At 41.2% G+C, this 15,379-nt stretch overlaps 1 protein-coding gene across 1 annotated transcript in view; it reads left to right on the top strand.

Moving 5' to 3' along the window:
* The window catches only part of NCAM1 (neural cell adhesion molecule 1), a 1,088,618-nt gene that overhangs the window by 201,863 nt on the left and 871,376 nt on the right, over window positions 1-15,379 (top strand). Inside the window, exon 4 of the mRNA XM_044079459.1 lies at window positions 13,141-13,359. Coding sequence (XP_043935394.1) covers window positions 13,141-13,359 — 219 coding nt within the window. The remainder of the gene's footprint in view (window positions 1-13,140; window positions 13,360-15,379) is intronic.

Here is a 15,379-nt window from a genome sequence, read left to right on the forward strand (position 1 = left end):
CTGGAAATGTCACATGCCTGAAATTAACAGATTTATTATCGATGTAGTGTTATTACTTCAGCCACAATTTTTTTTTTTGTAGAATTTGCTTTTTATTTTCCAAGATGTCTTAAACCCTTACTTTTACAGTTCAGATTCTTTTTATCTCTCTCTGGATATCTGCTGATTCCTACAGTACTGCTTACCATCTGTTGGATTTTCCAGGATTTGTCTTCAGGAGAATCTTTTTTGCTGCTTATCACACCTATTTTGCCAGACTTTACCTGCATATACAAGGATTGTAAGTTACATATCTGTCCCAGTAAACATGCATGCCTTGCCTTGCGCCCGGTAGTTGTCAGGATAGGCTGTAGTTCCCCATGCACCTGAATAAAACCAATTTTTTTATCGTTATTTGATTTCTTTTCGAAACCTTCAGGTTGCTCCATATACACCTCACAGTCTATAGGAGCATGTAAATAAGCCGTTTGTACATCCATCTGGTGCAATTCTAAATCGTACTGAGCTACCATTTGCATTAGGCCTCGTAAAATGTTTTATTATAATCTATACCAGCGACTTGACTGTAGCCTTTAGCTACATATCTAGCTTTGTAAGCCTCTGTATTATCCGCATTGTCTTTTACTGTGAAAACCCATCTACCCCCCACTGCATTTTTATCTTCCGGCAATGTGGTGAGTGTAATTGTGTTGTTTTTCTTTAAAGACTTAAGTTACTCCTTCATGGCTTTGACCCACTTTTCCGAGTTAGACAAAGGCAAGGCTTCCTTAAAGTTCTGCGGTGTGTTGCATATTAGTCGGTAACAATATTCAACATTAACTATCACATAATCGTCATTTTCAACTTTACACTCTTAGTCTTTCAAGTATACAGGTGGTTTTCTCTCTCTTTTAGAGTAGTGTGTATCCTGTCTTTCCTCTTCTTGCCTTACTATTGTGTCCTGACTGTCAGCTTTTGATTCTGACTTAACATGCATACTTCTTCTGGTATTAAGATCTTCATCCATCACTTCTGGGTCTGTCTGAATCTGGCATTCAGCTACATTTTTAGTAAAGAACTTGACCAACCTGTGTCTAAGGACCCTTCCTGTGTCAGGATAATAGACCAGATATGATGGGCTGTTTTTATCATATCCGGGAAAGATTCCCTTATCACATCTTGGGTCTAACTTATTTTTATGTTGTCTTTACGCATAACACACTGATCCAAATTCTCTCATCCTTTAAAGATCAGGTTTCTTTCCTGTTACCATAAAGAATGGGGTCTGCCCCACATGCCTGTTCTAACATCTGTTGCGAATAAAAGCAGCAGTCATTACTGCACATGTCCACAACTCTTTAGGTAAGTCACTCTCTATCAACATACACCTTGCCATTTCGAACAGTGTTCTCCAATTTCTCTCTGCCGTCCCATTCTGATGGGGTGAGTAAGGTGCGGACGTTTCATGTCTTATAGCATTTTTACTCAGTAGTGACAGAAAGTCTCTCGACATGAATTCAGTGCCATTGTCTGATCTGATACACTTTACCTTTCCATAAGGGGTTGAATCTGCAATAAACTTTTCAGTCGCCTTAACTGTATCACTCTTGGCTTTCAGAAAGTAGACACATGTTACACCCGAGTAATCATCAGTAAATGCTAAAGTGTACTTAAAGCCATCTTTTGCTACTGGCTCATTTGGGCCTGCCAAATCAGTATGGACTAGTTCAAACACAACTTTTGCTCTTGCATCTGGTTCTCTGTTTCTGCTCTGGACAAATTTCCCTTGCATCCAGGTTTCACAATCTAGGTTAGGTCTCTCAACTTTACCTTTAATTTTCATTCCTTTTACCACTTTTTCTTATTTTGACACATCTTCTAAATTACAGTGCCGAAACATTTTATGTCATGTTTGAATGTTATAACAACTCTGAGATGCATCATAATGTATCTCGCTATCATTTTCTTCATCATATGTGTCTAAATAATAGTCTATCACACTCGATGTCAAACCTGGTGCCGTTTTTATAGATGAGTTGGTCCTGGCCTTGTTTAAAGTTGATCAAGGCCCCCTTGGACGTTGCTGCCTTAACAGAAAGAATGCTTTGTGGATACGTTGTGATATACAGCGCCCTAGTCATCATCACCTTTACTTTGTGCCCCTCTGTGTCTAGCAGCCATACCTCTGCATTACCTCTCTTTTGTGCGGCCCCACAGGTTCTCGTTCCATCAGCTAACTCCACAGTGTGTTCCTCCGGTTGGAAAGTTGCATCAAACATTTAAACTTTTTCAGGTCATTAATTATGTGTAATGTGGCACCAGTATCCACCATTAATCCCGTCTGTTTTAACTCACAAATTTGATGCTCGTTTATTCTGAAGACAAATGTGTGATCATCCCCATCAGTTGCTTGTTTCAGATTATCTTTCTTCTTTCCTCTACAATTGCTGCCCCTGTGGCTGGAGTTTTTACACAAACTACAACACTGTCTCTGGCCTTTATATTCTCTCCGGCATTCTCGTGCCTTATGTCCCTTTTGGCCACACCCATAGCATATAATCTCTGCTTTTACTCTTTCCTCAAGGCTACTTGCTTTCATCACATTATCATTACTTACGTTGGCATTAAATTTGTCGGTATGTTCATACCTTCTGAACCTTGTTTTGAACTCACCAAAGCCCAACTTATCTTACATGATGTGTGCTGCAAATGGTTTAAAAGTTTCAGGCAACCCTTTTAGGATCATCGCAATTAGTAATCCATCACTGAGCTTCTCCCCAGCATTTCTAAGTGGCGTAATAGCCGTCTCAGCCCTAATAATATAGTCCATGACACTTTCACTGACAGCCTTCTGGAGGCTTGTTAATTCGGTGTATAGATTAATTACCCTTGGCTTCCCTTTCCCGGCATAAAGGTCTCTCAGTTCTGAAGAGCTTTTCTGTCGTCATGTGCGGCCTCTGTCATGACGAGGGACAAACTTTTGTTGTTTAAGAACTGTATTAGTTTTGCATATGCCTCCTCATTTTTCTCAGCATCGCTGTCGCCTTCCTTCTCGTTCTCATAGTCTTCTGTGTCTTGCTGCACATTTCGCAATTTCGCAAAATGGCGTCTTTCAGCCCTAGCAAATGCAGGTGCCCCAGAAACTTCATCTCCCACAACTCATAATTCTTCTCATCTCTGTTGAAACATAGTCTGTGCCATCGGCTTCCTTCTTCCCTCCTGGGCCCATAGCATGTTGGCGGTATCATCTTAAGGGTAAGAAAGTCAGGTTAGACATACATTTACAGAGGAAAATAAACACACATGTGAAAGGCAATCAAGTCTGGTTAAAAAGGGAAGAGGGGAACAACCCACGCTTCCTCCTTTATTATAAAGCACATGGTCATGTGACCTCTCTTGACCTCTCCACACCAACGACGTCAGTGTAAGAGCACACATAGGATCATTCACTGTCTTTATTATTATCAGCCAACAAACAGTTTTCAGAAAACAGCACTTTCATTCATTTTCCAAGAGAAAATGGTTTTAAGATCATGACTTGGTATGTAATGATTGAATCAACTGTGTGATGTGATCCTCTGTCTTTGCTGGATCTTAACTGTCATGTTGATTAACTATCGGTATGCTCAGTGCTTTTACCTAAGCATATTCTTTACTGTAATTATTACCTTATTTGTTCTTTACGTATGTCTTTTTTACTGTAATTTTTTTTTGTTTTGCTGTAGAATTATAACTTTTTTTGAGCAGTTTTCACATTGTGTGTTTCCATATTTATGTTATACTTACAATATGGAAGACCAAGTCCTTTGATGCTGTTGGCATACTTTGGCTAGTTTAGAATATGGTGTTTAAAAGAGGATGTTTTGAATTCTTTTTTGCCTCCATTTTGTATTGCCCTTTCTAGTTTATATTTGGAAGAGATAAGAAGCAAATTACATTTAAGTCCTGAACTCTGTGATGGGATTTCATGTTGCTCTTTAAATAGTCTAGAATGCTGTAATTTAGACATGTTCATTCTGTACCAGAAAAGACAAGAATTCGATGCAAGACAAGAATACTGGGCATTGTCTGGGGTTTGATTAGTGACCCTGTCTCCTGCGGGGACAGCTGAAGGGAGAATAAAAGAGTGACATTTTGTCAGCTTGCATCTTGGGGACGTCTTTGTCTTATGCTAGACTCTCTTGGTTTGTGAGAAAGGGGGAGGTTCAGCATTCACTGTAGAAATATTTAGGGCATACACAACAGATGCATGTGATATTCTAGGGCTGCATCATTGCACATTGTGTGTGTACAGGCAAGTTTAGGGATAGGGCATAAAACAAATATATTTTGTCCTTGGTGACAGTATAACCCTGTACTAGGGTGCTTCACTTTCTTCTCTACCCCCCCCCCCCTTTCATTCTTTCACTTCTGGGATTCTAACAGTGACAAAGCAGATGACTTTCTATGTGTTTGTGTGGGATGTGTGTTTAGAATTTCACCATCCCCTAATTATCGCATAATGATCAGAGGAACAGTTGGCTTCAGGGATCCAGAGATCAAGGAGCGTCATGAAAAATCTGCTGGTTTTGAAAAAAAAGAGTAGTATTTGAATGATTTGGCTAAGATATCCGAGATCACTTGTAACATGAAAGAAGGGATGGTCCTCAGCTGACTCTGTCCATATTGATAACAGAGAGAGGTTCTTCACACATTTTAAGGCCTTCAACTCAGAAATTCGTTTGGGCAAAGTAATGGCTGATATGTTGTCCCCCAGGACAAATAAATTGGGGAAAGCCAGTGTTGCTTACCTAAAAGGCTCAAGTATAGCTTGTCACAAAAAGATCCGATAAATGTGACAGTACTAGTAAAAGTCTTGAGGTGTTTCTTGCATATAAAGGAGAATTTCTTCCATTTCACCAGATCTCACTTCCTTGTGTTAGATTTCCTGATCTCTTTCTTAACTTTAAGCATGTCCTTGTTGATGTGGGAAGTGGGGAGGGGATTACTTGAGAGGAGTTAGTGTGAGATCATCGATAAGTCTGAGGCCCTGAAGATTTGTGTGTACCAGGCACACACACACACACACACACACACACACACACACACACACACACACACACACACACACATTGAAGTCCATTGTAGCAATGATTGATATGAAGAACATCTGCTTTGGACAACTGACTTCAAGGCTTAGAGCATATGATCTCGTTTGCACTATTAGATTCTGCAGTTATTTGAAAAAGTGACTGATTTAGTAGGTGTTGAGCAAGATATTTTACCACTAAACCTGATCTTTACTCTTCCATGCGTACCTTTGTTGCCCATTTCTGTGTCCCCCCCCAGACGTTTTTTTTTATTCTTATTGTTTCCGTTTTGTCTTTGATCCTGAGTAATCTTAAGTGAAGGAATCAAATAAGACGTGGATAGCCTTCCTGATTTATTAAGTTATCAGTAGACTTTGTCTGCTAAGCAGTTCCAAACTGAGAGAGTTCATCTTTTTATCCTGCCTTCTAAATTATTTGTGTTTAACTGAGATGTCTGTGTGCAGACATAGATGCCATATGCACTAGTGTCATTGTCCCAGGCCCTTCTTAAAGGTTTGTCCACCCTGAGGGTTAGCTTAGGTTCAGAGTAAAGATTAATTAAAAAGAGACCCACACTGTTATACTCATGACCTTGAAGATGCCTCTTGTGTTCTTTGCTCATATCTATCCTGACTAACTAAATTGACCGGTATTGGAGTTTTGGATGTGGTATTGCTGCCTGGACAACTACAAGTCCTACAGTCCCACCTTTACACAGCTGAAAATTGTGCCTTATTTTCCCATTCAATTTACTGAATTTTTCTTTGCCTCTTTTGTTACACAGTGAAGCTTTGTGTTACTGGTTTGATCCATATAAGTGTTATTTTTTTTCTAAGCTGTGAATTTTCATCCTTTCTCACTGTATGCTCTTCATTTCTAAAGACAGCCCCCTCCGTTTTTATAAAATCCAGTTGACAAGAAAGAGGTAGGAATTTTCCGCTGGTTTTTCACAGATAAGATTGGTATCTGGCTAATAAGTCTTCAGGCTCTTGTTTAAACTGACAAAGAAAGTCTGACACATCCCTTATCTGAGAAATGCAGCCACCAGGATGACCATAGCAAGGCATGTCCTTATGCAGCGGATGACATCTGGTATGCTTCTGTTGCGGCACCGTTGCAATCCGTGCTAAATACTGTCCTCCCTTGTGATATCCGTATTGTGTCTGGGGTTCTGTCTGTAGGGCTCACGTGGCACCTTTCTCTAGCTGCTTGGCTAAGATTGAATGCAAAAGCTAAAAAATCTGATTTCATTCAGAACAAATTCATTCAGTTCCACTCATTACAGTTTTTTTTCCCCCTTTGTGCATGGTATCTTTCTGCCTCTTTCATTATAGGGGTCAGCACAGCTGTCTTTATTGCATTCTGACCTCAAGAACTATATTTGACTGATTGAATAGTATATATTTGTGTATCTATGGCAGTAAAACAAACCAGTCTTCTTCCTCAACAATGTGCAGACTGCAGTGAAAAATCTGATTTATTACAAACAAGAAAGTGACAACTTCTCAGAGGTTTTAAGGAGGGGCTAAGTTTACCCTTCTTGCAGTTTTCTGGCTAGTCAAGCATGTGATAAGTTCAAGAGTTCAGGTTTAGGAGTTCAAAGTGTTAGGTACATTGCGTGTGTGTGTGTGTGTGTGTGTGTGTGTGTGTGTGTGTGTGTGTGTGTGTGTGTGTGTGTGTGTGTGTGTGCATGTTTTAAGGATAGTTGTCAGAAGAATTCTGAGGCTGTTCAGATATAGATCTGCATTTATTCAGAACAGTATCAGAATGTTTTGGTTGACAAGCATAAAGCATTAGTTACAGAATCTAGAAGGCTGCATTAGTTACAGTAGCTAAAAAGGCGAACTATGTTGTCACATAACATGAGTACATTGCATTTATTCAGAACAGTATCAGAATGTTTTGGTTGACGAGCATAAAGCATTAGTTACAGAATCTAAAAGGCTGCATTAGTTACAGTAGCTAAAAAGGCGAACTATGTTGTCACATAACAGGAGTACATTGCATGTGTATCATAGTTGAAAATAACTGTTCTGTTCAATCTGTACTTAATGCCTTCAGTGATGATTAAAAAAATGTATGCAGTCAAAAATCTCAACCCAAAGATAGGATACAAGGACTGTAAGCATCCTATACTAACCATATAACAAATACATATCCTTGTTTCAATTGTCAGTACTGCAAGTACGTCTGCACTGATATGGATTTTGTTGACCCTGTAACAAATCAAAAGTATATTTTAGAGCACTTTGCCACACAGAACAAATCAAATTTGGTTCATTTGGCTAAGTGTGTAGGATGTTCGTGTTCTACATTCTGTGTAGGGAATCCCAATGGAAAGTTGAAAGACTACATTTCAGAACATTATTCTGATGTTAAGAGTGGTGCTGCGGTAGCGTTGTCGCCTCACAGTAAGATGTTGTCCTGTTCGATTCTCCGCTAGAGGGTCTTCTGTGTGGAGACATGTGTGAATGGGCATACCTTCGTTGAAGGTTGTGCGTCAGGGCTGGCAACTCGGCACATAAAAGTCTACTGCCAATCATTAGCGGACCGGAGTTCCGCTGTGGCGACCCCTAACTGGGAAAAGCCGAAAGACACAACAGCATTCTGATGTTGAGTAATGCTGTGAGAAATGCTTTCTTTAAACCTGTTTGTGATAGATCAGAATGATATCTTTTAAGCTTTTTTTAGAAGTATACAAAATGTTTGTGTTAATAGAAGAGGAGGTGTCGTATCTTCTGCTAATTATCAGCTCATAAAAACAACTCCTTAATTGAAACCTGTTTTGAAAAAGAAGCAAGAGAAACTTAACTAGAATTATGCTAAATATTTATTTATTTTAAATAAACTGTTTTAATGAAGATTCTAATGGAATTTTCTAGTTATTAATTATTTGCATTTAACAAATGCTTTATGTGTACTGTAATTTGTCTGCTAATAACATATGCTGGGTATGCAGTCTGTTAACATCACTTGTTGTGTATTTAAACTATGGTGGTTTCTTGTACAAGGTTTTAGCATCTGATGAAGCATTCTGTGTAAATGTGAACGCTTATGCATTTTATTTTAATAGAAATAAATAATTTCTTTGACTCAGACCTTACTGTATACATTTTGAAAGGACTCTGATATTCAATTATTCCACTCTAGGACAACACCTACAGTAGCCCATTCATTTTCCTTGTTGGGCAAGAGCAGTCTGTGACAAAGTAACGAGTCAGTCATGAGAGGATTTTTTTTTCTTTGTGTTGTTATTGAAGCCTCCCATGGCAGTATGAAGACACATATTACCACGGGGGCTACCAATGTTCCCCAAGCTGGTGCTCTCATTTTCCCACACATGGAAAAAAACTAAGGGTAATGCTGCTCAACGCCAGAAGTCTAAATCTCAAGATGCAGGCACTTGATGCACTCCTCAGCATGGAGAACATCGACGTCTGTGCAGTAACTGAAACCTGGTTCAAGGCTCCTGAGAGCACCCCAGTGCTACCAGGCTATACCTCGTATCATGCTTTTCGGCCCCAAAACCCGGGCCGAACCACAAAGGGAGGGGAGGGGGAGTGTCCATATTCATAAAGGACACCCACACCTCCAGGTTAGTAGCAGCACATGAAGCATCAGAGACCATACAGGTGCAACTAACCATAGGCAAAACTGCTATACAACTGGTAGCATGTTACAGACCACCCTCCCAATCTCAAGAACCCCACTCAGCCTTCCTGAAGACATTGGAGGATATGAATGTATCACAAAATACCATCATACTGGGAGACTTCAACTACCCAAACATAGATTGGGTACATTATTCTAGCCCTAATACCCTAGCCTAAAGGTTCCTGGAATTCATAAATTCAAATGCACTGGAACAACTAGTCACCTCTCCCACTAGGGGAGATAATATACTAGACCTGATCATCACAAACATGGGGACAAAATGCTCCACACCAGAAGTATACCCCTCACTAGTGAGATCTGACCACAAACTAATCACCCTGGATATACATATCCCACCTCCACCCCAGCACAAAAGACCACAGTGAAAAACTTCTCAAAAGCAGACTTCACTCTTCTTAAGACTGAGATGGTATCCTTTAAGCCCACTGTGCCAGTGGATACCACATCCCACAATGCCGAATCCTTCACAAATGCTTTCTATGGACATCTCCAAGAATGCATGGATCATGCAATCCCAAACAAATCCAAGTCCCTCTCCACCAAATGTAAGCGTCCTGTCTGGTGGACCTCAGCCATAAACAAATTGTATAACAAAAGAAGGAAGCTACTGCACGTCAGAGCAAAATCCCATGAAGGGAAGACATCTCTGATCAACATTAGCAGAAAACTACGTTCTCTCATAAAAACATCCAAGGCAAACTTTGAGAGAGAAATCGCTAAGGACACTAAAGATAACCACAAAGCCTTCTTCAGCTATGTTAGAAACCTGGGCAAACCCTCAGATATGCTCAGAGTTGGTTCACACCAACAAAAGATAGAGTGAACCCACAGATATTGCTAACATTCTGGCTGACAGGTTCAGTGCAAATTTCTCGCCTCCTTCACCCCCAAAAGAAGAAATACTTATCCCAGCTGAATTTAATCTCCCTGTCATCTCAGATGTCCAAGTGAGAACCGCCCTAAACAAAGCAAAAAACACAGCATCAATGGGACCTGACGGTATCCCGGGGTGTGTGTGTTACGTGAACTCCAAGAGGAGCTAAACCCACACATAAAAATGCTGTTTAACCTTAGCCTTACTTCGGGATATGTACCTGAACACTGGCGTACAGCAACAGTGGTCCCACTCCACAAGGGGTGCCTCTACAGACCCTGAAACTACCACCCCATAAGCTTGACTAGCCTGGTCTGCAAAGCTATGGAAAGAATCATTATGGAACTCATAAACGGAGACATAGGGGACCTACAGACGCTTGACCCCGCCCAGTTCGGCTTTGTAAAGGGCAGATCCTGCCTTTTAAACCTGGTTGACTTTTTCGAAACAGTCACTAGAGCCATTGATGAGGGCAAAGCAGTCCATACAGCATACCTGGACTTGGCTAAGGCCTTTGACACAATACCCCACTCAGGCATCATAGATAAGCTAAACAGCTTAAAAGTAAACCCTTATGTCACTAGATGGGTTGCAAACTGGCTAAAGGACAGAACCCATAAAGTTAAAATCGCTGGAGCAATGTCAGACTCAAAGCCAGTCACAAGTGGTGTCCCACAGGGATCTGTCCTGGGACCCCTCTTGTTCGGCATTTATTTCTCAGATGTTAAAGCAAACATGGGAGGGCTGTGGCTGACAAAGTTCGCAGATGACTGCAAACTAGGCGCCATAGTCGATACACCAGCAGATACACACATCCTACAAAAGGCCTCACTGAAACGGACAACTGGTGCCGTAGTCACGGCCTTAAACTAAATGCCAAAAAATGTATAGTCATCCCTTTTGGAAAAAACAAAGTACCCACAAATTATCACATAGACAGCAACCCACTGAGTACGGAAAAAGTAATCAGAGACCTAGGGACCCAAGTAGACAGCGACCTCTCATTTGACAACCACGTTGCCAAAGTGGTTGGAAAAACATTCTACCTTGCACACCTCATCATGAAGGGTTTCACATCCAAATCCAAGGATGTCATCAGACCCATGATTGAGTACAATGCCCCATTTGGTATGTACCTCACCCGGCACTTGCAACAGCTGGGGAGACCACAAAAGTACCTCACCAAAAGGATCAAGGGTCTCCAACATATGTCTTATTCTGCCAGACTAAAGAAACTTCAGCTCTATTCAGTAGCATACCGCCTTCTCAGAGGTGATCTCTGCCTGACGTACAAGGCCATGTCCAATCAGGATCTGATGGACATGCTCCACCTCAAAAAATCCAAATCCATCAGGAACACGAGAGCTAAAGACTTAAACCTCGGCACAAGTATGAATAGGACATGCTGGAGGGATAGATTCATAACCCAGAGGCTTCCCATGCTTTGGAACAGGATCCCAGTTTGTATTAGGCAGAGCCCCTCACTGACTCTCTTCAAGAGAGATCTTGATGAGTGGATGGGAGATCGTAAGTTTACCCCAGGGGTCACATCTGTGTCACTGCTAGACAGGGGCACAGTAAACTAATTCTGTTATATAAGGGGACCTTCACTGTGTCACTACTAGACAGAGGCACAGTATTCTAGATTTATTCTGTACATTTTTGTACCATTTCATGGGGTGGCAAAAGCCACATCACTATGGCTAGGCTTACAAATGCCCCAGGGCAGATAGCCTAGTACTATACTATGAAACTATGAAACTATGCCTTGTGAGAACCTGGCTTGAGCAGCCATGCCCACATTTCCTTCACAGCCTTGGCCTTGCTGATGGCATCTGCCAGAGTGGCGTAGTCAAACAGCTTGCAAAGAAATGCACCTTTCCACCCCTGCACCTAGCTCTTCCAGCACCAGACCCACAAGTCATACTCAAGTTCTTTGCATTTCCAGGTGGGCTGTATCCCTCTGTACCAGAGAGATGGGTTTACGGTTTGTTGTCTTGTACAAATAGAAATGTAAGACTGCACTACTAACTGTAGTGGATGGAGTTAGTGGTAAGGGCGAGACTGTAAATGTCGGTAAGTCGTTTGGAAAGTCAGACCCACACTTTAGGATTTGAGGGCGAAAGTCGGGACACTGGTTTTACTATAGTTTGTAACGTAAGGGAAGTCTTTTACTGTACTAGAGTAAATCTTTTTAACGTAACACAATAGTTTGTTAATAATGTTATGGAAAGTAGTGCCTGATGATTGTGTTGAAGCTTTCCTGAATGCTTGATAAGTTGGAGGAGGTTGAAAGGATAAATTGTCCTTTAACTGATTTAGGAAGTCTTCATTTTGAGCATCATTACAGTTTGATTTTGGGATATTCTTATTAATGCTTATGCATTTTACCATTTTCCAGAAAAGTTTGGGTCGACTGAGGTGAGTGTTTTGGATAGACTGAAGATACATGATTTAGTACTTTTGTTTTATTTCTGGGAGAAAAAAGTAATTCCTCTGTTGAGTAGCTGTGTGTGTGTGTGTGTGTGTGTGTGTGTGTGTGTGTGTGTGTGTGTGTGTTTGTGTGTGTGTGTGTGTGCGCGTGTGTGTGTGTCTGTTTGTCTCTGTAGTTATATGTGTGTGTAGGCGAACACATCACAGGAGGGGTCAAAGGGCTATTGATGGTGAGTAGATTCATAGATAAATATTAGGCTAGCTGCCCTTCTGGCCCATTTTAAGCCTAGCCATTTTCTGTCAAAGGTGACACTCAAACCCTGTACTTTGTGTCTATGAGGTAAACACCTTAATCAGTATGATACCCCACACACACACACACACATACACACACACACCCAGTAATGGTCATCATTACCAGTGATGCATTCTCCTAGTTGTCCAGAGATAGGTCTCATAATGTTTCTCAGTGTGGCTACTGCACAGATGAAAAGGGATGAACATTTTCTTGACTGACCAAATGCCTAGTGTTGTTGATTTGTGATAGTTATGGTGTCCCAGGTTGCTCTGTTTGCAGTCCCACAGGTTCATTGTCATTTACCTACTAAGTTAGTAATCTGCAGTGTGTGTGTGTGTGGGGGGGGGGGGGATACCCTTCTCTTGATATGCATTACTGTTGTAAACAGTGCCATCTGGTGGTCTGTAGGCAGTGGTGGACCAAGGTGCTGATGCAGAGGTTCCCAGAGGCCTAAAAACCTTTGAGATACAATCTTGGACTTGCTGTATCACCCAAGTGAAGCTGCTAGAGTGATCTGTAACCGACACTATATAAAACGTCTACACTGCATGTACTAGTAATAAAGCTGTTTCAGTTACAACACTTAAATATTTGCTAAAACTATTGGTGTTAGGATGGTAGCTCACTTACTTGCATCGTACTCCTTCAAAAGCAGACTTTTTTATTTGCCTTGTTTTATTGAAGCAACCAAAAGTATGTTTTTGCAAGGCACGTTCTCAGGTGACTGTGATTGAATGCATAATGGAATTTGCTTATTTTTAAGTGTTTCTTTTTTCTTTTTCCTGTCTTTGAATGTCTTGTTTTTTTTCCAGTAACGGGTGAACCACAGGATATTTCATGGTACTCTCCCAGTGGGGAAAAGATTGCACCAAACCAGCCACGGCTCTCTGTGCTACGAAATGATGAGACCTCATCTTTATCCACGCTGACAATCTACAGTGCTAAAATTGATGATGCTGGTATTTACAAGTGTGTGGCCAGTGCTGCGGATGGCACTGAATACGAGGCCACTGTCAGTGTGAAAATCTTCCGTAAGTACTAGTTCAGTTATTTTTAAAGAGGTAATGTGTGGAAGAAGACTGGTAAAGCTGAAAAAAATAATGCAGGTTATATAATGAACTGACAAGTTATACCAAAGGATACACCCAAAATTGGTGTCTGTACCAAAGTTAGTACGGTAACTAAACCACCAGATGTTCACCATATCATGTCATTTTAAGTCATTTAGTATACAATAACAAAATTGTTATTCATCAGAGTACAGAGCGTTAGTGCTGTTACATACTGTTACAAAAAGCTTTTCTTACACAACAGAAAGCTTTATAGGTACAGTTTCTGACACAGTAGAATACTATAAGTGGTACACTTCCTGGCACAATGAAAAGATGTTCTTCGTGTTTCACTGTTGCAGTCATCACATTTGGGTTATCTGCTTGCAGTAGCCCTCAGTCAGCCTGATTAACAAAGTCTTGCATCCTGCGTCGGTTGCTGTCTCTTCTTCCGTGACGTCAGGTCGTCAGGGGTATAAAACATGCAGCCGATGACATTACATCAGTCTTTCTTGCAGTGCGGTGCCCAAAGCAAAAGCAGTTCACAAGTGACGGTCGGCCGACTCCTGAAATTTTCATTTTCGAGTTTCAGAACCAAAGTCTTCAACTAAAAGCTAAGTACCCCATTGGGGAAACTTTTTCTTGCTCTAAACCAATGTCAGTAAAAGTAAATAATTGCATTACTTGTGGAAAGCAAATACCTCATAAAGATTTTCATTCGTACTGTATTCATTGTCTAGACCCTGACCACGACGTACCTCGCTGTCGGTTTTCTGCCTTATTTAAACCACAAACTATCCGTCGTTGGTATAGTTTCGCTTCTAAATATTTTGGTGCTTGGTTCAATTATCCTGATATGTCTTCGGTAAGCTATCCGACTACCGACATTCCGAAAAAACGCAAAGATAAAGAAAGAGACAGGCTGCCTAGATCCAAAGCAGCCAATGACGCTTCTCCTAAGCTAGTCACCAGTTCGCCGGTACTCAGTGAGGCGCTTTCGCAGCCCCTGATACCTGCTACTTCAGATTCGCAGGCCTCTACTGAGACCCATTCAGAGTCTGGTATGCCGCGAGATGCTCCAACTGTGGAACCTGCAGATGTCTCTAACTTGGATGGGTCCAGAGCCGCTGTTCAGGCACCGGCTTCTGAGGGTGTATTCAGGCCTACTGACTTGCGTATTAAACCAATGACATCTTCTTCTTCAAGGCCTAAAACTTGAACCATGTCTAGAAAACTGACGCCCAGACTGCATGGTCAGGCCTCTATGCCTAAAAAACAAATGATAAGAATGGCTGAAGACCTTATTACTTTAATCAGGGGAAGCCAGCCTTCCCCCTCTAAGAGACCTAGGACTGAGTTTGCTTATGATACCTCTGCCCAAGATTCTTAATTTTCTGTTTCCTCTGATGACCAGGATTTACCCTTATCTACCTATGAGGATTTTTATGCTGAGGACTCTAGTCCCTCTGCTCCCAGAGGATTTCTCTTTTGGTGAAACCTTGCATACTGTCAGGGAGCTTTTTTGTTGGGAAAGTCAGGATTTCTCTGATTCTAAAAAGAGGCTTAGGGATTTCTTACTCCTGCCCCAGCACAGGCCTTTAGCCATACCTCCTGTAACAGACATTGTTGATGATGCCTTTTCAGAATCTAGCTTGACCCCTAACTTTTTACCTCCTGCTTTCAGAAAACCTGATAGATATTACAGGGTCCCTGACTCTCACAAATTCCTTTTTAAAAATCTTACTGCGGATCCTGAGACCATTTCACAGGGACCCAAGGGCGTTAAAGCTACAGATGCAAAAAATCCTACCCCTTCTGATAGAGACTCCAGGGTGCTGGATAGATAGGGTAAGAAAGTACACACTTCTGCAACTTTGGCCATTAGGGCCTTAAACTGCCAGTTTCATATGTTAAAGTATCAGAGGCATATTATTGGATTGCTTAAACAGAAAATGATGCTGATTCCGGACTGTGCTGAAAATAAGGATGTACAGGATTTACT

Source organism: Protopterus annectens, chromosome 8.part0 (genome assembly GCF_019279795.1).
Source record: "Protopterus annectens isolate FY-2018-M chromosome 8.part0, PAN1.0, whole genome shotgun sequence".
Classification (NCBI taxonomy): Eukaryota; Metazoa; Chordata; order Ceratodontiformes; family Protopteridae; genus Protopterus; species Protopterus annectens.